Here is a 26324-nt window from a genome sequence, read left to right on the forward strand (position 1 = left end):
TTGTGACTTGAGCTACTTACCTTGGCTTTAAGTCTTGTCTGGCTAGTTAGATGGCAAAGGTGAGAACTGGCTGGGGCTTTACATCATAACCGTACAAGGTGGTTCACGGTTGTTCTCAGGGGCTGAAATTAGTATGACACCTCTTGTGCTCTGCTGTCATGCTTGTACTTAGATACGACAGATTTAGAAATATTTTCTGAAGGAATGAATAAAGGGAACTGAAAAAGTGTAGGGAGGAATCTGTAAAGCCAGATCTGTCACCAAGAGGAAGACTCCAAATGCAGCCCTGCGAGGGGTCAGAAGCCTCGTTGCTACGTGCGCCGATGCACGGAAGCCTTCCTGGAGTGCAGATTGCATTTTGTTTCCCTTACTAAACAGAATCCGCTTGGCTTCCATTTAGTAACTCCTTTCACTTGGTTGGGATTGGATTACGGAAGGGCTGTGACGTTGTGTTCCTTCACAGTGGATGGCGTGTGGTCTTGCTGGTCCCCCTGGACGAAATGTTCAGCAACATGCGGCGGTGGACACTATATGAGGACCCGCTCTTGCTCCAATCCAGCCCCGGCCTATGGAGGGGACATCTGCCTGGGGCTGCACACAGAAGAGGCACTCTGCAACACGCAGCCCTGCCCAGGTAAGCGGCACCCCACCTATTGCACAGCTTTAGGACAAATTGGCCTCTTTCCTTAATGGATAAATGGTGAAGTTGATAATACCCCATCCCAGTAAGTACTGAAAGAGGGGTGGACAAGTTAACAACATGCTATTACCCTTGAAGTGACTTTAAAACATAGCATCTATAATAAGGCAGTTCTCACTGCGCCACAGATTCAGAACTTGTGTTCGAAGCCTGTAGCCCAGCAATGGGAGAGGGCGAAAGGCTTCAAACACGAGTTCTGAATCTGTGGCTTGGTACAACACCCAATCTCCCTAATTAGGAAACATCAGCATTCCAATTTATTCTTGACTTTGCTAATAACACTAGTGACCCACAGGCAACACCTTGCTGTGTGGAGGGAGAGAGAAAGTCCAAGGAAATGTGGGAAAGAACGAGCATTTGTACTGCCCCGCTCCGAGTCTGGAGGTCTGAGTCGGGAAATCGCCTGCAGCTTTTTTGTCTCAAAACCAGCCTGGGTGCAGCCACGTGCCTTCCAAAGATCTCCAGACCTGTGTTCCAGGAATGACTTCTAAAATGTGACAGGAGGACACTAAGCACTCTTGGGGGATGCTTCATCTATGGGCAATGGGCTGTAATTTAGAGGCAGTTCAATTAAAGGAAAGAAAAAGCAAGACATCAAATCAGTAAGAGGAGGAGCACAGCAAACCACAGAAACTGGTGATAGCAAAGCATTCTTAAAGCCAGCAGCCTAATAACGGAGTCTGAGGTTTTGTTGTTGAAAATCAGGGTGGGGAGCAGGGAGCACCGCTGTGAAGTGCAACTCACAGGAGCCAGACATGGGCCCGTGGGTGTGGGAGCTCCTGGCTCCAAGCTCCCTGTGGCTGATGTAGGTGCCCAGGGACTCCACCACCAGAAATAGCTTGGTTTACTGACATGAAGGAACCACCTGGAATGAAAATGAGCTATTCTTTTCTTGGTCTAACTTTGACATTGAAACACACACTTTTGTTTTTAGCTTGCTCCTGCACATCTTTCTAGAAGGTTCTATGTATATTGAAAAGGGCCTTGAAGCCAGATTCTCACTGTCATTCCAAAAACTGACACTTTCTGCATTTCTAAGGAAATATTGTACCCTTTACCTCGAGCAACACACAAGTTTGATTTTCAAATTTTCCCTGCCACTGCAAAGTGGACGCTTCTATTTAAAAAGGGGGGAAAAGCAAACTGCATGGAAAAATACTTTATTAGCCGGGCTAAAATTTCATAAACAATATTGAGAGTTTACTTTTTTAACCCTCTTACTTATATAGCAGTGTTACTTCTTCCTTTTCACACGTTTGTATGGCTGGGTGAATTTCACAAATCCTGGTAAATGTTCCACTTCGGGGTGAAGTTTCCTGTCAATGCCCATCTTTTGGCCTTGACCCGAGACTTATGCATTGACCTTATCTCTTCAGAGACAGCAGACACGAGATAAGATGAATTCTACCTTAAAGGTAGCCTGATTTTGGCATGTTGACTCTGAGGAATTGTTTTTATGACGGAAGAGAAAGTAATTGTGTAGCCTCAGACTCCCTTTGAGCAACCTGGGACCTTCATGAGCACACAATTACTTCTCTTGCCTGAGCACAGAGGAAGTGGAGAATTTTCAGGAAAGCATTTGACGCTCTTTGAGGGGAGCATTACCCATAGGGAAATGGCACCTGCATTGATGACTTAGGTGCCTCTGCTGCTGATGGTACACACACAGCTGGGTCTCATGGATTCACTTATTGAGTGTATAAATACAATTACTTTACAACGTTAAAATAATGTGGGTCTTAGGAAATTTATTTTAAGCACATGATATCTGATCAGATATATACCAGCGCAGGCATTTTTATTCATCCTCATGTGTACTGTATGTACTGGACCTGTTAGATGATACAACTACATCTTACTGATGCACAGAACCATTTAAAACATGCTATGGAATCTAGAAATCACATATGTAACTTGCCAGTGAGTCCAGGATGATTGAGCTTATTGGCCATTCCGCCCCAACTCCCCTCTTCTGATCTCTGCAGAGAGCTGGTCAGAGTGGTCAGACTGGTCTGAGTGTGAAGCTTCTGGTGTCCAAGTCCGTGCCCGCCAGTGCATCCTCCTGTTCCCCGTGGGCAGCCAGTGCTCCGGGAACACCACGGAGAGCCGGCCGTGTGTGTTTGACTCTAATTTCATCCCAGGTAAGAGCAGAGGTATCTATCAGTAAGAACAAAACCACTTCCAACATGGAGAGAGAAAATGATTCATCGGTCAGAGTTGTATTTGGCTTATTTGGTGATATAGAAATGATTCTATCAAGCCCTGTGGTTTAGGATGTTTAAAATATAGGTCTATAGATAACTGCAGATTTAAACATGAATTCAGTTCATGAGTTTAAGATTTCTTAGGCAAAGTGTCTTTTGCAGTTTATTGACTATAATACAATCAGAAGACTTTGCTCAAAAAATGAAAATATTTGGTTATTATTAAGTCTGATTTGGTTATTTGCTTATTTTAACATTAGGTTAAATGTTTAGGCAGTGCTCTCTGTGTATGCACTGGTGCACGGAGAAAAAGTGCCATTCTCTTTATGCAATCTTTAATATACTTGGGAAGGTAGAAATGCATCATTATTCTCCAGTTGGAGAAGAGGTTGGCCCTCATTCTACCAGCTTTTCATGGTAAAGTCATAGTTGTTGGTGATAGCTGGTCACCTGTTGTACGCTCACTGTAACAAGGTGTTATACGAATGCATAAATCATTGCGCATATGTCCACTGTGTGCCTTAGGACTGTTACGTGAACCAGCCTCTTACAAATAAATAGTAGAGTTGAATTCTATAAGCCAGTTTTATTTGTGTTCTTTCGTCTGTGTAGAAGATACTATTTTAGAGAAAATTAGGACACCATACCTCAATCATGTATGACACAGAACTATAAGAGTGGTTGTTACTGTTTTCCTTTTTAACCATAGTCATATTTTTAATTCTTGTTGTCTAATAAAAAATCAGTACAGGAAAGGATGGTGTTTCTAGACTCCTGAGTGATGTTTTATCCTCGGGAGTTAAAACACGTCGGAGATGTGGCCTCTCTCTGCATCCTGCTGTGGGTTTCACATGTGGCATGCAAAGAGATCAGGGACGTCCTGAAGAGGGACTTAACTTGTTCTGGAGACGTCCTTGAGCTCTGGTGAATGGGCCGTCCCTCTGCTGGGAAGGTGACAACACTGGCTTTGATGGAACAAGTCTCAGAAGCAAGAATACCACACGAGTACTCTGTGTGTTGGGCAGAGCAGGGGGTTCCCCCGTGGCAGGACACCTTGTAATGGAAAATGAGCACATTCCCTGCTTCCAACCCGAGAGACCATAGCATTATCTTTCTGTGATAAATGAATCTTATCTCTCCCCAGTCAAGGTGATTTGGCCAAATCCATATCATGTTGGTTAAAACAAGCAAACGAACAAGTAGAATTTTTCTGGTAATTAATCAGGCTTTTGAAACTTGGTGTCACATGAAATTCAGAATCATTAGACAAACATACATGAAGCATGAACATGAACTGTCTTCCCAACACCTTTTACACATTGTGATTTGACTTTTTTTTTTCCAGAAGTATCTGTGGCAAGATCCAGTAGCGTAGAAGAGAAAAGGTGTGGAGGTACGTTATTCCTTTTAAGTAATTGTAATGGGTATACTGATATATTCTAATCATTTCCCTTCCTGCATGTTTTCTATAATGTTTCTGCCTCTTGGCCAAGAATGAAACACTGGAGAAAGTCATGGATCCCAGGCATTCTACCATGGCATAAATGCTAATAGTCAATATTTGATGTGCAGATTGGTGGTTCTCAAAGTGGGGTGCCTAGACCCACGTCAAGAGCATGGCCTGGGAACTCGATGGAAATGCAGATCCTCAGGACCCACCTTGATCCACAGAATCAGGACCTCCCTGGGAAGGTCCCAGCAGTCGGTGGTTCAATTCACCCTGCAGGTGATTCTGATGGATGCTAAGCTTTATGAACCAGTGGTCTCGGTATTCACTATAGCTAGTTTCATGAGTAAAGTAGAATTCAAACAATTTGTTTATATTTATACAACAAATCCATGGCAGCTAGCCTCCAATCTGCAACCCACTGAAATGACTAAATTGTAATGAGGTATAAGGTTATACCCATAGTGCTAGAGGAATTTTTCAAACCCGCTGCCACCCTGAATGTCAAAGACAACATTATCTGATTCAAGTCCATGACAAATTTGGACTTTACAGTCTGTGCCTTACATATACCCATAAAGTACTTGTTGGTGTTGTGAACATACCTGGACAGAGAGGTTGGCTGTCCAGCAACCAAGGAACAGCCCATGTCCGCCTTTCGGAATCCAAGCCAGTGCCTACATTGAGACCTTCACTTCCACATGTGTGACTGATGATGATAGACTCCCATTTGCTCTCCTAATCCATTCCACAGGGTGTCCCAGAGAGCCCAGCCCAACAGGCATTGCCTCTGACATGTTCACATGGAACCTGAAGCTTCATAGGCATGTTTCAGGAATGTATCATTCCTAACTACCATTGTCAATTACCTTGATTAGGAGCTTTCTGGCTGGGCACAGTGGCTCATGCCTGTAATCCCAGCACTTTGGGAGGCCGAGGCAGACAGATCACCTGAGGTCAGGAGTTCGAGACCAGCCTTGCCAACATGGTGAAACACCATCCCTAACAAAAACTATAAAAATTTTTTGTTAGACATGGTGGCACACACCTGTAGCCCCAGCTACTGGAGAGGCTGAGGCAGGAGAATCTTTGAACTTGGGAGGCGGAGGTTGCAGTGAGCTGAGATCATGCCACTGCATTCCAGCCTGGGTGACAGAATGAGACCCTGTATCAAAAATAAATAAATAAATAAATAATAAAAGAGCTCACTATCTGTGACATTCTGTCTGCTCAGTCAGCAGTCTGTTAGTTCATTCATTCATTCATTCATTCAGTAAACCTTGCTGAACACCTGCTCTGTGTCAGTTTTGTAAAGACCGTTGAGCTTATGATGGGCACCCAGGCAGTCTCAGGCCCTCTGACAAGCAATCATATCATCAGAGACCCCAGTGCCTCAGAAGGGCAATGTTAGGTGTCTGAGCTCAGTCAGTGGAGTGAGTTCACTAACTGGCCGTTGCTAACATGGGATCCAACAACAAAATGAATATGCAACCGGTTCACGTAAAAATGATCATGCCAATTAGTACCCTCTAATGTTTTTAGATCAATAATTGTGTGCTCTACACTGTTTTACATGTTATAGACAAGAATATGGTGCAAAGCCCATTTGGTCCTCACAAGGAGCATTCATGTAGGCACCAGGGTCCACAGTTCTTCATGTAACACCTCTGGAGATAGAGAAGGGTTTCGGAACTCAGCAGTTTCTAGATGGTAGAAGGGTATGTAGGGCCTTTACTCTAATTACATAACACCTGCACAGGACCTGGGGTTGTTCTACAACCAATCTCCTTAACAGTGCTGCTGTGAGATGTTGAAAAAGTGCAGATGCTAAGGGTCTTCCTAGAAGTTCTGCTCAGGTCTGCAGAAAATGGGTCAGGTCAGTGACATTTTAATACCAGATGACTGATGAAACATTACTTTTCAGAGATTTTGCACTTGGGAATTATAGAAAAGGAACAGTACTTATGTATTTAATCTGCATTTTATAAATGGAGACCATGAGGCTCAGAGGGGTGATGTCACTGGCCCAAGTGCACACATGGAATTTAGCCAGTGGGATCCAGTGTGAGTTTTGAACCCACCATAGGAAAAGAGCCCTGACAATAAGTACTCATAGGCAATAAGTACTCAGGAAGCTCGAGCCACAGTAGCCCTGGTTAAGTAACACTCTTGGACAACACCCAGGGTCCATGACTCTGCTGTCATCAAGGACAGTGTAGGTCAAGAGTGGAGCAGAGTTTATAAGCGTTCCCATTCTCAGGGAGGCCATAGAGAGCCTGAGGCTCAAACAGCTGATGCCTCAGCAGAGCTGGCTAGATATTTGTGCCTGCTGCTAGACATGTGCAGTTCACTTTCCTCCCGCTGAGCCTGAGTTACCCTGTGAAAGACCTTCAAGGGCCTTGAGAACCCAGGAGAACCTTGTGCAAAGCCCATCCCCACCCTAAAATACTACTTCTGTGTGTCTGAACCAGCTGTGCCTAATGGCTGCACAAGCCTTGAGATGCTATTGCTTAAATCACAGGAAGTGGAACTTCTCTGAGATATTCAGAATGGTTTTGTTTTGTTTTGTTTTGTTTTGTTTAGATCTTTAGGCTGCTGGCACTGGCACTGGCACAATGGCATAGGCAGTTTAGATGAATCTTATTGTAGGGCTAATCGTTGAAAACAGTTACCTAGCAAGGATGTTTTTGACAACATAGGCATCTTTATTTCGTTTTCATTTTGTTGGAAAATCAATCAAACTTTGTACAGGAAATTAGCCAATTGAACCAACAAGGTAGTTGGTCTGTATTCCATCTTTACTGATCAAAATCAACAGCAGAAAATCATATTCAAAGGAAAGAACTACAGTAAGCACATTCAGAGGAGGTTTAATGGGCACTACTTTCCCCATGCAGAAAAATGTGCTTCCACTGAAATTTTTCATCTTAGAGAGCTATTTTTAGTTGCATGAGACACAAAGACTATATAATCATCATAAAGATGTCAGCTGGCCCCAGCCCTTCCCAGGCACCTGCTGGAATGATTCATTTGACTAGTGACACAGTATCTGCATATGGAGACCATTATGCATCTTCCCTGTGTTATAATGAAACATGAGTTATCAGTGCAGCAGGAAGTATTTCCTTCGGTACAAGGCATTGACCCTGGAGAGCGCTAGCAGCCGAAATACAGAGAAGTAAGAACTTGTGTGAAATCAGCTCTTGCTTATCTAAGTACAGCGTCAGTGTTATGGTTAAAGTCCCAGTGGCTGCTGGTGGAATGCCTCCTGTATGCTTTATCCGGCTGTCACAGTTTGGTGGTTCTCCAGCCCTAGAGGCTTCATCACAGAGTCAAGAAAGGCCAAAGATTCTGAAACCATTGACCAACTAAGCTGCGAGTGAAAAACTGAGGTGGTTGTCAGGGAGTGGGTGATGCTTGTGGAATGTTCTAGTGCTGTCGTCCGGGATGATCCAGCCCTTAGTGCTGACTACATTGGGCGCCTGTGCTAGGAACCGCATTGTCCACTGGGACTTCAGTGATCAGGACTGTCTTGTGAGTTCTGCCTGACGGCGAGTCAGAGGGAAGGCAGCCTCCCTTCATAGTGTCCATGTACCCAAGGGGGCAGATCCAGCTCCAAAGTCCTGGAACACATCTGGAGCAGCCAAGGAGCACAGCTTAGAGGGAAAAGTTCAGGGTTTAGGGACAAAGAGAGATATCCAACCTCTGCCACGTATCACAGGTGAGGCTTTGATGGCATCTCCTGACTGTAGGTTCAGCTTCCCTGGGGCCTCTCAGCCACTGGAGGGTTACATGAGGTTCAGGAAGTACTCAAACAGAGCCCCGTAGGCCTAGGTCTGGTGGGCACTCAGTGAACAGTGTCCCTCCTTTTGACACCAAGTGTTAGAGCCCCATGGGTCAGCATTGGCAGGGTGGAGTCCCTTCCAGGTGGTGAGGATCATGAGCACACGGAAGGTGGCTCAGAAAATCCCTGGGGAGGAGACTGGGGTGGTTAAGATGCACACAGACTCTGGGTTCAGGGGCAAACCCGCAGGCTCTTCTCATTATCTCTAGAGCCTGGAAAACCTTGCTCTGTAGCCAGGCAGACTTGCCAGCATTGCAGTGATGCTCAGCACATAGCTCCAATTGTCCCTCTGGGTGCAGGGTTGACAGGTCAGGGAAGGTATTGGTGACACCGCCCCTCACCCTGGTGGTGTGTGGAGACACCCTGGGGGAAAGCTGGTGTCCTCAGGATGTGCTCTGAGCAGGTGGCACATGAGGCCAGCACCCCATGGGCAGCAGCCACTTGGTTCCGACAACACAGAGGAAGATAAGGCCCTGTTCTGCTTCACCCAGTTCTCCCGAAACCCAGCGCTGTGGCACTGCCCAGATGCTGCCTTCCTTTCTGGAAAGGCTTGAAACTTTAATAGTAGTATTTCACCAACACACACAAGGAATATCTGTTGTCTTTGTTGTTTTCTCAGACATAACACAGGTCTTGGTATGGTGCCTTGATGTCACTTGAGCCAATCCTATTTTAGAGATATAAGTCCATGCTGGCAAATTTTCTGAATGCTTTGTATTCATAACTCCAGGAAAATAATGAAACAGAAGAGATGCCATTAAATAGGAAAACATTGGAGAAAAGAAGGTCATTTCATGACTATTTAAAAGATCATATTTTATTGATTGAACACAAATCCCTTATTTCTCTTTAGTCAACCATTTTCTTGACAAGACCTTCAAAATACAACATAAGTGAGAAAAAGTGGTACACAGGAGAGTATTCACACCACACACACAGCACACGTGTGTGCCGAGTGTCTCTGGAAGGGCACAGGAGAAAGTGCTTATAATAGTTACCTGTACAAAAGGATTTATTTTTCCTGTAGACCCTTTTGCACTTTCTAATGTGTACATATTCATACTCAAAAAATATCATGGAAACTGTGTGAGTTTATGTGAATAGAAAACATTTTAAATAGGACGAAATGGAGAGAGGGCTAAAAGCAGTCTGGGTTGCAGATGAGCAGTAGGTTGGGAGAGTAGCTGCTTCTCCCTTGTTTTCAGGACACAGCCCTGCTGCACACAGGGGGGCCCAACCCATTGAGGAGCACGAATAACCTTTTCTGCAGAAACCCTGCACACCACGGATTAGGCTGAACTTGAAGCAGAAGAACACTGTTGTGCAAACCTTTAAATAAAAAAAAATGCTTCTGGCAGTGTATTAAAGTTTAAGGTCACTCCAAAGGACTATCATCCGTAAGAGAATGAATTTAAAATACCCTGTACTCCACCTGGCACGGTGGCTCCTGCCTGTAATCCCAACACTTTGAGAGGCCGAGACTGGCGGATCACCTGAGGTTGGAGTTTGAGACTACCCTGACCAACATGGAGAAACCCAGTCTCTATTAAAAATACAAAATTAGCCGGGTGTGGTGGCACATGTCTGTAATCCCAGCTACTCGGGGGGCTGAGGCAAGAGAATCACTTGAACCCAGGAGGTGGAGGTTGTGGTGAGCTGAAATCACGCCATTGCACTCCAGCCTGGGCAACAAGGGTGAAACTCCATCTGAAAAAAAAAAAAAAAAAAAAAAGAATCCTGTGCTCGCTCTGGAGAAGTTTCTTGATGGTCACGATGTTTCCAACAAAATACTTAAGAATGATGGTTTCTTTAATTTGGGAATGGGGATGAGGCTTTTCATTTTGACTTTCTCTTTTCATCCTAGCATTGGGAGTAGCTAGGCAGGATGTTCTTTTCAAGTGTGGCATCCCTTTGCTCCTGTCTCCCTAGAGTTCAACATGTTCCACATGATCGCCGTGGGGCTGAGCAGCTCCATCCTTGGCTGCCTCCTCACCCTGCTCGTCTACACCTACTGCCAGCGGTACCAGCAGCAATCCCACGATGCGACTGTCATCCACCCCGTCTCACCCGCCCCCCTTAATACCAGCATAACCAACCACATCAACAAACTGGACAAGTACGACTCGGTGGAGGCCATCAAGGTAAGGAGTCGGCAGCGACAGTGGTGTGCACTGAAGGTGTGCACAGAAGGCGGGTGGACCCTGCCTTTATTATTATAAAAACGATCTTTAAATAATGTTCAAGCAGAGTAAAGGCTTTTCAACTCTGCATAATGTAAAATTGCTGTACCTGGCGTTGGGTGATGTGTGTTCTTAATTTCCCCCACGAGTAATTAATCCAGGATGTGACCCGGGAGTTTAGAGTAAATGGTTAGTTCCCTTCACATTCTGAGAAGGAAGTGGGGTGGGTATCAGCTTAGAACCTCACAGGCCTGGCTCATGGGTGGACATCAAGTATACCTGGGTAAACCTGTGCTAGTTCTTCTCATTCACTCAGCCACCATTTTCTCCTCTATAAACTGGAGATAATGAGAATTAAATGGGGTCATTTATCTAAAATGCTTTGAACAGTGCCTAGGAAAATAAATGTGGTTTTTACTTGAGGCACTTCGCATTATGGTTCAGAGTACAAGTTACTTACTTCTTTGAACCTTAGTTTCTTTATCTTTAAAATGGATATGAGAGTACATGCTCCTGTATTGCTGTTGTGAGGTTTAAATGTCCTAAAGAATATGAGGCTTTGTTCTAACTGTGTGTACACAGAGGTGAGGGTGTAGCTGGAAAGATGTCAAAGGCTTCTGTCCATTGCACCCAACCTCCCTTATTACCCACATGAACGAAGGGAAATCTCCTGAGCTAAGTGTAAGTAAATTTTGATATTCCTGCTAGGTGCCTGGTTTCCCATGACACTCGGAGGGAGTATTTTGATGCCTTTTCTCTCCTGTGGTGGTTTCCTTTGAAATCGAATTTTCTCCCTCTGTGAGAATAAGGACTATCTTTAGCCCTTGCGACTTCAGGTGGCTAGGAGACCTTATGTCCCAGGAGCCACAATGTCCATACTTGTCTCCTCTCAGCCACATGGCCTCTATTTTCCACCACCTGGATGGAGACACGCCAATTAACTTTTCCCCTTGGACCCTGCTTAAACCAAGATCCACAAGCCATGAGCATCTCCCCGCTTACTCAGATGGTAGATCTGGGGAATGGACACCAGGAATTAATAACAGGCCCTTCCTAGCCTCTCAGAAATGAGCCCCTAGAGTAGGGAGGAAGCTAGAAGAGGAGCACGAGCTTCTTCCATGAACAAGAGCTTTCAAAACAATTTGGATCTTAAGGAAAGGGTTCCTCTGAGCGTGATTCCAACACACCATCTTGTCTCTGGTCACTGTTACTACGGGCATCAGAAGGCAATTTACCCAGTCCTGTGTTCCCACTGAAGATTCAACAGCCATTTTTAAGATAATCAGAAATGTTTCTGCCATGAAGGTAAAGGACCTTGAAGGCACAGACAGCTGCCCAGTCTTTAATGAATCCTGCCAGAACATTTTTCTGATACTTTGCCCAGACTAATCCTGGACAGATGGCCTCTGGGCACCCTCCTTCATCTTCATTTTATTCCTCTCCATATAGATCTTCTATCTGGCTCAGTTGAGGCTCTTTGAAACTGCAGGTGACTTTAATGACTATGCACAGAAAATGGCTACAGTGATCACCTTCTAACAAGTTCAGGATGAAAAGCAATTAAGGCATTTGAAACCTGATGCCCTTACTTAAATAAGTTCCATCAAGGTCTCTGATAAATGTACGCACCCACAGTCATCTGAAAGCTACTTACATATCTATTCAGTTATATGAATATGAATTCAGTTACATATATTCAGTTACATTCAAACTGTCTGTGAATTTGAAATCATTAGAGTTTTAGGTTTTCTAGAGATTTAGAATTGGGTTTTCTAACCCCCTGCTTCTCTTCGTAACTTCATAGCTAAAGTTGAAAACTTCACCAGAAGATATCACAAACTGCCAACCTTATTCTGGTAATTAGGCAAGTCCTCCATGAGGCAAATCATCTGGGGAAGCAAATAAATAAGAAAACATATTTTAAAATAATGGAGCCTTAGCAGAGAGCTCAAATTCAACATAATAGTCATCCTCGTTTACTTAGCATTCTTAAACCTGTTTTTTTTTTTAAATATATTTTCCAGGCATTTAACAAAAACAACTTGATCCTAGAGGAAAGAAACAAATACTTCAACCCACATCTCACTGGGAAGACCTATTCTAACGCCTACTTTACAGATCTCAATAATTATGATGAGTACTAACAGTTCTTATGTTTTTGGCTTCTTGTAAATCCCCAGTTCCTCAAGGCCTGTGCCCCATGACTGCCCATGTTTCTGAGGCTTCAGAGTTGAAGTTTGGATACATTTCAAGTGCATTTCAAGCCACCAGAGTGTCCCATTGCTGCCAAAAATACACAGTTTTAAAAGCAACAAAAATTGAAATAGGACATCGTGAAAATCTTGACCGTTGTTGAATGAGTCAGGGTGTGAAGTTTTTAATTGTGTTCATCCTATTTTTCTGATAAGTCCCTTGGTTTGTTTTTTGAGCTTTATTTTATAAATGTGCCACCCACATTGGAAGGAGTCTTTAGAAATATGAATGTCTTCTTGCTTTGGGGTGTAAATCTTCATGATGTTTTAATTCAAGAAAATAGGCACTTTTTCTGAAAGACCTGCTCCCTCCACAAGAAGTGCTTAGGTCCATAATATTTCAAAACATGAAGAAAAAGAATGTGGCCAAACAATTATTCACCATGGATCGCCCAACTTCCCAAATCTGGATAAAGCTATGGGATTCTTGGAAGCAGCTTGTGTGTTTTCATCTTGCCTGGGAAGCGCAGGAATTCTACCTGGCCCACATCTGCAGAGGTTACCGTTGACTGTGAGGCATCTCACCTTGCTCCTGATGCAGTTTCTGTGCCATTGCTGGTGGAGGGAGCAGAGCAGAGGCGCAGGCGCAAGGAAGCGTGGATGTGTTCTGCAGGTTGCTGCAAAACTCCCCTTATTCTGACTTTTGGATTTCATGGCATTCTAGGAAGTTCCTTGCCATGCTGTTGACCTGGAAGCCCACCCGTCTGGTCCATAGTAATGTCCTGAAGAGCCAGTCTGTAAAATAACCAACCACTTACTTAGCATTTGGATAGACTCCACACCTCCTCTCTCCCTGCAAAGAAAAGTCTTGAACATTTATGATGTCAATTAGTGAAAGTATTGAAAATACTAAATTATAACTAAAAGCAACTTTTTTATGTTATAGAGAATATTGAAAGAACTGATATTAATGATAATGTTTTATTTTTCATCTCTCTGATATAACCAATGTGTGGGCAATCAGCCCCTACCAAGAGCATTAATGCCATGTAAAGCTGGCTTTCTGGAGTCCACCAAGTCCATACGAAGTGGTACCCCCAGTTTCTGCTGTTACTTGCTGCCTCCAGGCCAGGGGAGCAGGAGATGCTCAGCTTGGGTGCCTTTTCTTTTATTTCAGTGCTGCCTTCCCACCCACCCAGTCCATCCACCCTCGCCTCTCCCTGCATGGAGGCAACAGCATTTCAAGATGCACCTTGGAAAGTCAGGATAGCTGGAAGTAAGGGTTTTTTGGGATCCCTGTGGTCTCATCATTGATCATCGATAAGCATTTAAGAGTGTGATAACACCATTCACAGAGGTCCCCGGAAAAAAATATATACGTTTCTCACAAACAACTGATACATAACATATGGCAGTTAGTTGAATAAATATTGAAAATAATAACATGACTGAAAAAGTTCATCTGATGCCTCTGAGCATGTGATAAAGTCCTGGGTAGACATGGAAATGTGTTCTTACTGACAAATGAACCTTCAGATCTATGAAAAAATATATAGTAGGGGTACTAAGGAACACAGAATTTTATTAGCATATGTGCTTTTACCCTTACCCTAGTTTCCAATTTAAAGAAACAATTTCAGAAAGTGTTAGAAGAATTCTATGTTTAATAATGAATATTGTTGAGTTCAAAATATAAATATACCCAAATTTACAGAAATGACATGGTATTGAAATGGCAGGTGGGCTCTGTAAGTTCTTTTGGATTGCAAGTAAATGACATTCAGGGTCTTTGCAGTGGGGACTTCATGTTGCCTCTCACGCATTCCTCATATGTCAGAGTCTTCTGTCTATATACACATGATCAAAGCCCATACTCAGTAGGGGAAATCTAGCCAGCTTGTTCTCTAATTGTTCCTAGGTTGGATTTTCATCAGGTATTTCAACTCATCTCATCACTTTCTTGTAAGAAAAAAAAAATCACTATGTAGCACATTTTAGTTATTTTTTAGTCTTCTTCCCTAATATTTTGTAAGCTTAAAGGGACATTTTATTTTCCCTGGGAAAGAGAATTCTAATATTTCAAGAATACTTCACTGGAATTGATGGGAAATGGTTTCTAAATGCCATCGAAGCTGGTCTTTAATGAATATTTTGCAGTGACTTGGGAAAACACCCTCCCTCGCTACAGGATCTTCGTGTTGTTAATAATATAAACCTTTGAAATTAGCATTGCAAAAGAATCCCATTTTTGTTTCCTACCACATTGTTCACAGGAACATTGTTTCTCTCTCTTCCTTTCTTTCTCTCTTTTATTTGACAGAATAGCAAGTGTTTAGATAATTTCAGGTATATTCTAAGTATTTTTACCAGCTGTGGAATAAGTTGTGTTTCTCCATCACTGTGTAGCTCCCGTTCACGTGTTCTGGCTCCATACTCCACGCTTAATGAGTGAACCCTTCCACGTTGGGCTTTCACAGTGCGATCTCTCCCCTGTGTTGGAACCTCCTTCATAAAGCCGCTCTTCCTTAGGACTGGGCTGTTTGGGAGTCCTGGTGAAACTTTGTGGTTCACATTTTAAATTCCTGAATGACCTTTTCAATCTCTCTTTATCTTTGTTTTTGTCCTTCATTCCCTCCTTTTGTTCTTCCTTCCTGCCTTCTTTTCTTCTTTCCTTTCTTCTTTAATTCTTCCCTTATTCTTTTTCTTTTTCTTTTTTTTTTTTTTTGTTTTTGGTACAAGTGGAACAAAAAGCAACAAATAGTTTTAAGCTACACCTGTCTGCACCTGATGTAAAATGACATTAATCACTATTTAACTTCTAAAGTTATTTCTGAATACAGTTGGAGATTGGCTGGTTTTCACGAGGAAGCTGGCTTTAGTCTTACATTTAAATTCTTTGAAAGTGACTCCCAGTGCTATTCAGGGTCCTTTCTTGAGGCTAGACTCATCACCATCTAATATTGATTTTACAGTGTACTGACAGTTTACAGGAAGGAGAACAGAATTTCTGTACACTGTACAACACGTGGGCTTCCTTTAGCTCCAGGGACATGTGACTTTGGTGAAAACTGGGATTTTGTAACCTCTGAATGATATGGACTTAGTGAATTCTAAGGAACTCGGGGGCACATGGTCAGGCTCCACCGCACGGAAGAGCCACAGTCTTCAGACTCATGGCATTCCTTCCAGAACTCCCCATTCCACTCCGAGCATATTTCTATGCTGCTGCTTTTTGTGACTTATATGAGGCATCTCAGCTTCCTCATATGTGTAAAGATGTTTCCCTAAGCCTGTTCAAGTAGACTCTCGCTAGAGTTAGCATTCATATTTGAGGGAAATAAAGAGCATTTAATGTGTTTGTGTGGGGCTGAGGTTCTAAAAGAATTGAAAAGAGATGATGAACATTGAATGAAGGTGAGGGCATCCCTGCCGGGGAGAAACCTCTGTCCCTAGGGAGAGTCCATTCATATGTGCATATGGTCTGGGATGAACCAGGGGTCTGGCCCCATCGGGTCACAGGTGATGGCAAATAGAAAAGAAGCAAATGAAGGAAACAGTTGGATAAGTAGGTGACATGAAAGGTGGGACCTGGTTACCTCTGTGAGTGCTATGGACAGTTCCCAGAAACGGTGGCCCACTTCACAGGTCCATGGGTCTGACCCTTGGACTCTGCCAGGATCAACTGCCCTGAGTGCCACAGTTTTAGTCAAGGGCGTCCTTTCTTCCTCATTCATCTGCAAAAGAATGGAAATTGTGGGAGTCAGAGCCTATTTTGCTGAGTGTTCCCACTGGAGTCTCTGGTAGAATTAGTGAGTCATGCTGTCAAAGTCATGGACAAAGGCTGGGTGCCCTGGCTCATGCCTATAATCCCAGCACTTTGGGAGGACACGGTGGGCGGATCACCTGAGCTCAGGAGTTTGAGACTAGCCTGGGCAACATGGTGAAACCCTGTCTCTACAAAATATGCAAAAAATTAGCCAGCCATCGTGGTGCACGCCTGTGGTCCCAGTTTCTTGGGAGGCTGAGGCTGGAGGATCATTTGAGCCCTGGAGGTTGAGGTTGCACTGAGCTGAGATCATATCACTGCACTCCAACCTGGGTGACAGAGAGAGACCATGTCTCAAAAAAAAAAAAAAAAGCAAAGTCTCAATAACATTCTCCATGTCCCCAAGTGGCCCTCTAAGAGGATCCATTAGCATATAATCGAATATCAAAGGGAATTTTACCTTAAACATATATCAAGTCTATACTTAGCTAATCATTTTGTCTAAACACAGCCTTGTTGGCATTTGAATTTACAAATATTCATTTGCTTATTTGCAGTGTTCCTTTTGCTTTTAGAATAAATCATAAATATTTCCCCAATACTGTCAAGATATTTAGTCATCAACGTTGTCCCTGGGCCATCAGCTTTCTTTAGGCTCCGGGTGTCGTTTACATTTCAATGGGGTTTTCTTGTATGTGGCGTTGGGGGTAACTCCACTGACCTCAGCATTTCTATCTCAAGAGATGGCTCTAGAACACAGAACCAGAGGCAACAGGTACCAGTGGTTGATAAAATAAACTGCAACTGCCTGACCATTTTCCACGTGGCAGGGCTGTGCTTAAGCCCCACACCTCCAATAATCAATGTCTATGACGGTATTAATAACCTTAACTGTATGCAAATTCTTCACCACTTACGATATGGTACAAACTGGAGTTTACAGATGGCCTCGGCCATGCCTAGCCCATTCGTTCATCCTAACTTCTTCATCACTTCCTGGTGTTCTCGGGGAAGCATGTTGATACAACATTGCCGATGTTTGATTACCTGTGGTTATCTGTAATTACCTATGCTTATCTTGTCATACACTAGATGCCATTTGAGCCCCTTACTTCTTTGGGCAGTGGGTGAAATGGGAGAACATAGAAAAATGTTCACTTTGACCTACGAAATGCACAAAAGGGAATGCCATGCACGATGTACGATAAAATATTTGGAGACAGGGGATCATCGTGAAATGTATTTCTGCTATTCTCACCTATTGAGGTCATTAATTATAATTGATTTAAATATTTTTTTTAACTCTACAAATACTGAGCCAAGGTTATGTGCTCTGTTAACCTAATAAAGCAAAGGAAAATATGTTGCTTTAATCCTTGCTTGTTAACCTAATAAAGCAAAGGAAAATATGTTGCTTTAATCCTTGCTGCTTTTCTCGTTTGGTGATAGAAAAGGTAAACAAGATGTAATGTTGAACTGCTGGTGATGATTTCTAAACTGACTCTTTCATACTGCTTTCCTGCGGACTTATATTAAAGATGCATTGTACACATTGTTTTAGCAGATAGATCAGAGGTATATTCAGTGGTCACCTGTTGCATTATCAGAAATGTGGTACGTGTTACAGAAGCATGAGGAAGAGAATCCTATCCTCTTTTGAAAATAGAGTGCACATTGCAAGTGACATAGAGCATTCTCAAAACCAAATTCAGAGCCTGGCACAAAATGTACAGTTCCTAGTGAAAGCTGTCTCAAAACACAGTCTTTTTGATAGATCATATTAGATCATATCTGCCATAGAAAGGCTTACTCCCTGCAATCGGAGTCAGTATCAATTCTTGCTCAAGCAAACATGTTTTACTGTGTTGGTGCAATGGCAGGAACTAGTCAAGGGTACTTTCAGACCTGGAAGGAGGAAAGAGGAGGTAGAAAATCACTCTTTTGTGCTTCTTAAACTGTCAGTCAAGAAAATTTATTCCACCCCTTCATATTTGCTCTAAAATCTGGGGCCAGTAGTTCAAATGTGATCCTGTTCTTTCTCAGCCTTTTGCAATTTAATGCCAAATGGTCCAAATGTTAGATGAATGGCGGTAATAAAATGATTCAAATGTTAGATAAATACAAGCTGAGAGCAAAATCTGGACTCTGAAAAATCAGAACTATTCTATCATGTTGCTAAAATGAGAGCATCATTTTCTCCCCTCTCTGTTAGTGTGGATAATTTAATTTCCTAGAAAAAGTTGCTAGTGCCTTGTTTAAGATGATCATTTATCATTTCATATGGATACTATTGGTCCAATTAGAAGCAGAAGATTGATTGGATTTACGTTAAAGAAAATGATTCTCCTATACCTCTTTGAACTCAGGAATAGAAAATGATCGAGAAGCACATCATCTTCAGATGTGATTTTTGCCCTCATTGGGGATGTAGAACCAGAATAAGTACAGTATATGCTCAGAAGAGAGGTGACCTCAGTATTAGCCTTCTAGAAACTAACATCACTTTAATTTTTACATGTTCCAAAAAAACATGATAGCGTCTGTTCTGTAATAAGAATGTCAACATGATGCCTGTAGAAGGTAGAGGTTTTCGTTTCTGTTTATCTTCAGGCAAGTCCATAGATAGAGGAATATCAGACACAGGCTGGTGACAACTGGCATAGATACAGTGAGCACGGAATGAGAACCACCTACAACATTGCCTGATTATTTTTAAGTTCATATCAAAACTGCTTCACAAGTTCACAAACGTTGTCACTCTTAATTTGGGTTAAGAAAAGTATTAGTATTATCTCTACTGAAGTTGATTGCTTTTCTCTTGTACTGTGACTGTTGGCCAAAAGCAAGCTGAACTTCTGCACTTTGAAACAAAGCACAGTATGAACCTTTAACCCAACCACCTAGTTTCACCACTGAGATTCTACATCATCGGCAAGAAAATGCACAAACTTGGTCCAATGTTGGATTCTTCAAAAGTGCATAGCAAAACTTTTGTGCTATGCAGCTTGATGTGACTTTTAAAGATGTTATCAAATGTTAAATGCCTCATTCTGTGTTAATTTGCTGTTGGCTGTTTTGTGACACAAAATAAACTTATTTGAGATTCTTTTTTTTTTTGTTGTTAACCTTCTCTAAAGCCAATTTCAGCCCTTGGTAAGCTTGCAGACAAGCTGCAGACAAGTTACTGATCTTAAATTTAATTTTGAAAGACAATGTATCTTAATTACAATTTAGCTTTTTAAAACAATGAGACAACTTTACATTTCCCCTTTGTTTGAATGAGAAAATGGATCTTGGGTTGCTCTGCTAGAACACTTGTGGATTGCTGGGTCCTTCCTAAGGGGGCCATGGGCACACCACACTTTCTTTCAATCCTTACATTTGAACGATTGATAGTCTTCAAAACCTTCTTGTTAGATGTACGCAATAGAAATTTCTAATGGTCGTGACTTCTATCTTTCCTGTCCATCAATTCAATGATTTTCAATGCTTCCTGAGAGCTGTCTAGGTCTGTATCGCAGATCGCTGCTTAATGACACCTGACAGATACAGTGTTTTCTGAAATCAGCTTAAGACACCAATTGTGGCAACTGGAAGCTCATCACCTGCTACATTGGATCAACTATGGAAGTCGGAGTAGGGGTGGGTGGAGGTTACCTAACCAACCAGTGGAAGTCAACTCACACCTGCTCCAAGCCTCAACTTTGAGAAACGAACACGTTTATAAGAAAGAAAAACGTAGCTATTATTACAGGAGTGAATATGTTGTGCTCTCTTACTGCTCTTGGTGCATTGCCAGTTTCTGTATCTCAACCCTGTTCATCATCTTTATGAAAAAGCATTCTGAAGATCTATCCTCAGCACTGCTGAGTACGCAGTCACCCTTTCCTAGCAACCCCCTTCTTACCATCTCTAGCTGCCGTTTGTGTGGGGAATAAAACAAGGGAATCCTGATTATGTACAGTATAAATTGTATTATATTTTTTGTACTTATGTTTTATGTAAATAGTTTGTCTCATTCAATTGTATGTGAGCATTGAAATAAATCCTACCGTTGAGGAGACAATTTAGTGGCGTTTTTCTTTGTATCGCCTCCAAGTGTGCTGTCTCCCCAGAGGTGCTAAGCAATAGCCACTGCTCAAAGGAGTGAGTTTCGTCAGACTGAAGTGCAGACCACTTCCTCCTGGGGAAACCTCATAACACTCCTGTTTAATCTTCAGGCCTTTTGAATGGTGGCCAGGACAGGGCATGAGGATGTATTAAAGCACTTTTAGAAATATTTCCATGGGCAACAGGAAATACGTGACAAGGAAGGTCAATTAGGCTTTCTGTTTACAAAGCGTTGGTATCAGGTTGAGCGGATGAATGATGCATTGAGTTGTATTATACTTACCCTCTCTCCGACACACCGTATTCCATGCTTCTTTGCATAAAACAAGGTTTTTCTTGAATGAACGGCTGTCAGTCAGCATGAACACAAAGATAAGAAGCTTGACCCAGGAAGACCACCCTGTTTAGTGAAAGCCGTCTTTGACTGGTCATGATCCCATTAAAAAAGGAAAAAAAATCGTGTATGTATGTATTTCTATATCTCATATATACACATATGTATACATAAATGTATATGTGTATAGTTATTTTATATGTATTTCTCAGTTGACCAAAAAGCTGAAAAAGCCCACTTAATATGCGGCCAAAAATTAATAAAACTATATAAATAGATGAACTAGTGAAGCATGTTATAAAGATTAAACTGTTTTAACCTCCAAATTACTTTTTTTTTTTTTTTTTTTGAGACGGAGTCTCGCTCTGTCGCCCAGGCTGGAGTGCAGTGGCCGGATCTCAGCTCACTGCAAGCTCCGCCTCCCGGGTTCACGCCATTCTCCGGCCTCAGCCTCCCGAGTAGCTGGGACTACAGGCGCTGCCACCTCGCCTGGCTATTTTTTTTTTTTTTTTTTGTATTTCTTAGTAGAGACGGGGTTTCACCGTGTTAGCCAGGATGGTCTCGATCTCCTGACCTCGTGATCCGCCCATCTCGGCCTCCCAAAGTGCTGGGATTACAGGCTTGAGCCACCGCGCCCGGCCCTACTTATTTTTTTATTAAGCAATGAAAAATTAAAATTTTAAAGCATTACATGAATAACCTATGTTTGGCTGTGAGTTTAGAAAGTGAATGGAATTAATAGTGTCATACCATAATTTTATTTCTTGCCTTTTTGTTCCTGAACAGTTGTAATCTTGGTAATATATGTTTTGATATTTAGATGGTCTCACAAAATGCTTGTGTATCCAGGTCCTCCTCCTTTCATTCACTTGCTTTAAACAATAAGTTGAAATATGACTTCAAATACCTTTCTCGACCTATTTGAAATATATGATGCAATTTTTCATTTAAAGTATCTCCTCAAGTCCCATTTGGGGAAAATAGCAGAAAGGATTGAATGTAACTGACTGCACAATTATGGATATTTAGTCTAAGTGGAAATTTCCCTTAAAGTAATATGAAACTATTCTAAAATTATTCTTGGTTTATTTTTTATAAAATAGATATGATTTTTTTTATAAAGTCAAAGAGAAAATGGTGTCAGAGATTGCTTTTATCACATTATTCTGCTTGGTGTACATTTTTCTTGGAAGCATTGCAGCTCCTACCATGCCCCTGCAGGCAGACTGAGACCCTGGACTGAAGCCACAAGTTCACGTTTGGTTAACATAGATCTGAGTGTTGCAGAGATCTTAAGAGTAGAGGTGCTAAAAGCATGATGGAGGAAATGAAGCTCAAATATAATTATGTTTAATACAATTCCTCATATAATACATAGAAACTATGAGTTTGAAATAAAATGTAATATTTTGAAAATGAGCTTTATCATAGGAAACAGAAAACTGCTGAAATATGATTTTTAATTCTTAATCTAAGTGGCCTTGCCTAAATGGCAGAGGGTTGGCTGTTCCTCACAAGGATGGATTCACGGGCCATGTTTCCTTTAAAAGTAATGCATAGGTAGTGAAGACATCTACATTCTATCTCCTGTCCCCTCACTTTGCTTCCTCTCTCCTGCCTCAGAATCACTCTAAGTCACCTCCTGTTTCCTATAGTAGTTGCAAGTTACCTGGTTTCATGGTGCTTCTCTTGAGGTCCTGTGCCTCCTGGTGACAAGAACCCACCCTTCCCTAAGAGAAGGATGCTGGTGGTGGCAACATGTCTGGAAATCCCTATCAGGAACATGCATGGGAGATGACAGTGGAGCAGCCATTTAGAGAGTGGATTCCAGGCAACAGCACAGCTCACAGGGCCTCCTCCACCCAGTGCCACAAAACATATCACCCTCCCTTTGGAGCAATATATTTGCCCTCCTTTCTCTACTCCCTTTTTAGCTGGAAGTTCCAAGAAATTGTGTTTTGTGAAACAATGGAATTTTCTTGATCCCTGAATTTATCTTGAGGTGAAATGATAGTAGTTAAATTCCCTGATTTTACAGAGAGGAGAAGGATGCCTCAAGGACCCAAACAAGTGCAGCCAGGTTCAAACCCAGCTTGGCAAATCCCCACCAAGGTTGTTTTCCCTCCAGCCTTGTTCTTGGAAATAATTAAGTAAATTTCAAACTCCTGTCCAAAATCTTGGTGAACTCTTTAATCTCTGTGAGCTCTTTAGAAAGTGTTTCATGAAAATACACTTTCCAACTCTCTGTGCTCAAAGATGTGTCCTGACTCTGCATTTAGAGTTCTTACCACCCCTATTCTAAAATCTGGAGACAATCGAAAAGTAAATAACCCAGAACAAGACATTCACATGTTCGCAGATAGTTGGAAAGGCTCCAGTATTCCTTCACTGTGCTAATAGGCAGGGATAAAATGAAGGGTGGCATGGTCCATGCCCTTTAAATAGCTATTCTCTTAGCTGCATTGAGTCCTTTACAGAGACAGAAGTTTAAGGAAGTAAATGCATGAGATTGGGAGGACACAGCAAATGCACAATTCCCAAGAGATTATAAATGAAGTTGGGTCGAAGGTCATTTGTTGGCCCCATATTTGATGTCAACTTAGAAAATGGAGCAGGAGAAATGCCACGTGTGGCTTCCCACCTGGGAGCTCTTCCCCACCCACCTTCTTACATCTCAACCCTCCCCCAAGAGGAAAAAAACATACAATCTATTTCCTACTATTCTCTTTCCTGAGACTAGAATACTTATGGGATCCAGGCTTGGTGGGCCTTTCTCAAAAGAAAAGAGGGTGTCTGTGTGGGATGTTGTTCTTTCACAAATATTGGCTGTTATAATTCGACAGCATAATTCATTGACACATGTTCCATCTATTCTAAATTTGAATAATTGAAATTAGTACATGACGTTTTCAGTAAGTGCATCCCATAAACAGGGAAAATGTTCATCTTCCCTGAAGAAAAGTCAAACAGACCATTTTGAGCAACAGTTAGCATGCACACATGGGATAAGCACATGACAAATGAACACTGTCAGTTACTAATGAGATTTTTATAATAGGGCATACAATTTGGGCTAGCCATTCTCCTTCTTATGTAAGCAGTATTATTGTTTGTACTTGAAACCATAATTCTTTGGAAAAGTTCATTAAATCAGGCATTTCACAAAAATTTGGGTAAGTTACAAAGACTTTGCTATGTTTTGCTTAAGCATTAGATATACTCAGGAAGCACTCATGAAATAAAGATCCTGCCTTATTAAGAGAAATTTCCCTCGATCTAATCTGCATCTTTGAATGGACATGGGAGGATGGAGAAGGAAGTTGGGGCAGGGGCTTAACTTCAAACCCCGAAAGACAGGTTTAAGTAAGCCTGAAGATCCAGAAATGATAAATGGCTCAACGATCTGACTTCCTTATCCCCACTCCCTGAAGCTCAATCTCCTCATCATTCCATAGGGCAGTAACATATAGAAAGAACATGAATGATAATAAAATTGAAAGATATATCAATGCTTGATATATAGTAAGTTCCTAATAAATGATAGTATGGTTGTCATTATTATCACTCAGGGACTCACTTTACCTGTATTCATCTTCTCTCCCTGGGAGCAGTGCAAGCCATTTTCCCTCTTTAGACTCAAAATTGTAGGTGAACCAATTTTATAAATTAGTAAGAGTGACTGCAGAAGCCTTTGAGCCTGAGTGAAATATATGCGCCATACAAATGAGGAGAAGGTTCACGGGAGGCCCAGGAGTAAATTCACGACTGCAGTTAACAATCAGGGAGGCAAGCAATATTCTCTGGAAGTAATTACCACTAACCAAGATTGGAACTTTCAACTTTTATAATTTAATATGTTACCTATCTATGACTTGAGAAATTAACCAATAATAATGCATAAATGTGTAAAACATGCCTCATTTCTGAAGACAGAAGGTTATTCCTTTATGGGAAAGTGGATTACACTCCTGCCTAATTCTTGCCTGCAGAGCTCTGATTTTGCTTTCTCTCTAAAGCAACCTGCCCAGGTGAGAGAAATAGTTTTGTGTTGTTTTGGGAAACACAGGTCTGAGAAGTGGAATGCAGTAACCTGTCAAAAACCTAGGACTCAAATATTGTATATGAAAAGCTAATTTGTTGCTTCATGAGGAATCTTTCTGAATGTTTAAATTTTCCTCTGTCACATACTCTTGAGATAGGACTTTGGGTATCAATTCCTAATATTGAAACAATGATCATTGATAAGATGGAACCAATGCAATAAAAGGTCAAAAATATAGTTGTCTAATGACAGCAAATATCACACATTTAAGCACAACCTTTTAAACATTCAAAAGGTTTGAAATGTGAGCCTTGATGACCAAGAGGACTGTTGTTGGCTTTGCAGAACGTGTTAAAGATCATCTGGAAGGGACAAAAGATGCAGAAGCTAAGTTTCTGTTTCTGATTATGATGGCAGTCTCTATGTGGGACAGGATGGCCAAGGCCTAAAGAATATACACACCAGAAAGACAAGGATTGGACAAAATAAGTTCTAATATTTTAATAAGCTCTCTGTGGGCAGACACGAGCTCTTTCTCTCTGATTATTATAACATAGGCACCAAAGCCATGCAAGTGAAAAGGAAACAGCCCTGGTGAGGCGACTCCTGGATTGATACTTAACACAGAGATGGATTGGGAGTAAACACAGCAAGAGGGCAGCCGGGAGGGAAAGGCAAAGTGGTCAAAGGATTTATCGGGGAAAGAGGAGACATGAAGAGACAGGTGGAACACAATTTATTAAATAGAATTTGATTTTAATTGAATTGACTGACAACTAGGTGATTAAACTGGAAATTTTGTTGAATAAATAGCAGAGTCAAGAATGAGTTCTCCTTATCAAAAGATTTTGTTTTTGTTTTACATAGTACTAATAGCTATAATTGCAAAAGGAGATCTTTGTTTTTACTAGCTTTTTATGCATCTTTTGTAACAATCTAAGGAAGAAACTTAAGTTTCCAAGGAAAAGTATAAAGTATGACTCTCAGTCAACAAACTCAGATATACAAGAAAAAACTTATTTTTAATCCTTATCTCTTTGAATCGGTTAAAATAGTTTGAACCAAACTTTAGTTATTCTTGGAATTTTCTCCCCAATCCCTATCCCTAAGATTATACAAAGTTTCCATGGTGTAAAAGAAAAAAATCAAGACCATTGGGAAGTGGAGACACTTTGGCATTCCTCATTAGACACCACCGACATACAAGAGAGAAGGCTGCATGGCCCATTGAATATCAGCAGATCTACCTAGGAAATGGGACACATTTGATGAAGGTGAGGTCCTCTAAGCCATGCCTATTATTCCAAGGAGCATAAAAGGCCACCCCCAAGAAGTGTGACCTCTTCTACCTACCACCACTTCATAGCAGTGTGTGGCTCTCTATTGTTCATGGCAGTACTGACACACATCCCTGATCCTAGACTAAACCTCTTTTTTTCTTTTACAAATGCATTTTTTTAAATTCCCTATTTCGAGTACATAATTTAATTATATTCAGTATCTCC

General features: G+C 41.8%; 1 protein-coding gene across 6 annotated transcripts in view; it reads left to right on the forward strand.

Moving 5' to 3' along the window:
• LOC105489489 (semaphorin 5A) overlaps positions 1-16710 on the forward strand; it is a 512498-nt gene extending 495788 nt beyond the window's left edge. For 5 of the 6 annotated variants that reach the window (XM_011754312.3, XM_011754314.2, XM_071099105.1 and 2 more), the window contains 5 exons: positions 464-634; positions 2686-2841; positions 4250-4297; positions 10125-10336; positions 12400-16710. In XM_011754312.3, the coding sequence (XP_011752614.2) occupies positions 464-634; positions 2686-2841; positions 4250-4297; positions 10125-10336; positions 12400-12519 (707 nt within the window). In that variant the 3' untranslated portion in view covers positions 12520-16710. The remainder of the gene's footprint in view (positions 1-463; positions 635-2685; positions 2842-4249; positions 4298-10124; positions 10337-12399) is intronic. The other variant, XM_011754315.3, reaches the window with a different exon arrangement.
• Positions 16711-26324: the final 9614 nt, after the last annotated feature.

Source organism: Macaca nemestrina, chromosome 6 (assembly GCF_043159975.1).
Source record: "Macaca nemestrina isolate mMacNem1 chromosome 6, mMacNem.hap1, whole genome shotgun sequence".
NCBI classification, from domain to species: Eukaryota; Metazoa; Chordata; class Mammalia; order Primates; family Cercopithecidae; genus Macaca; species Macaca nemestrina.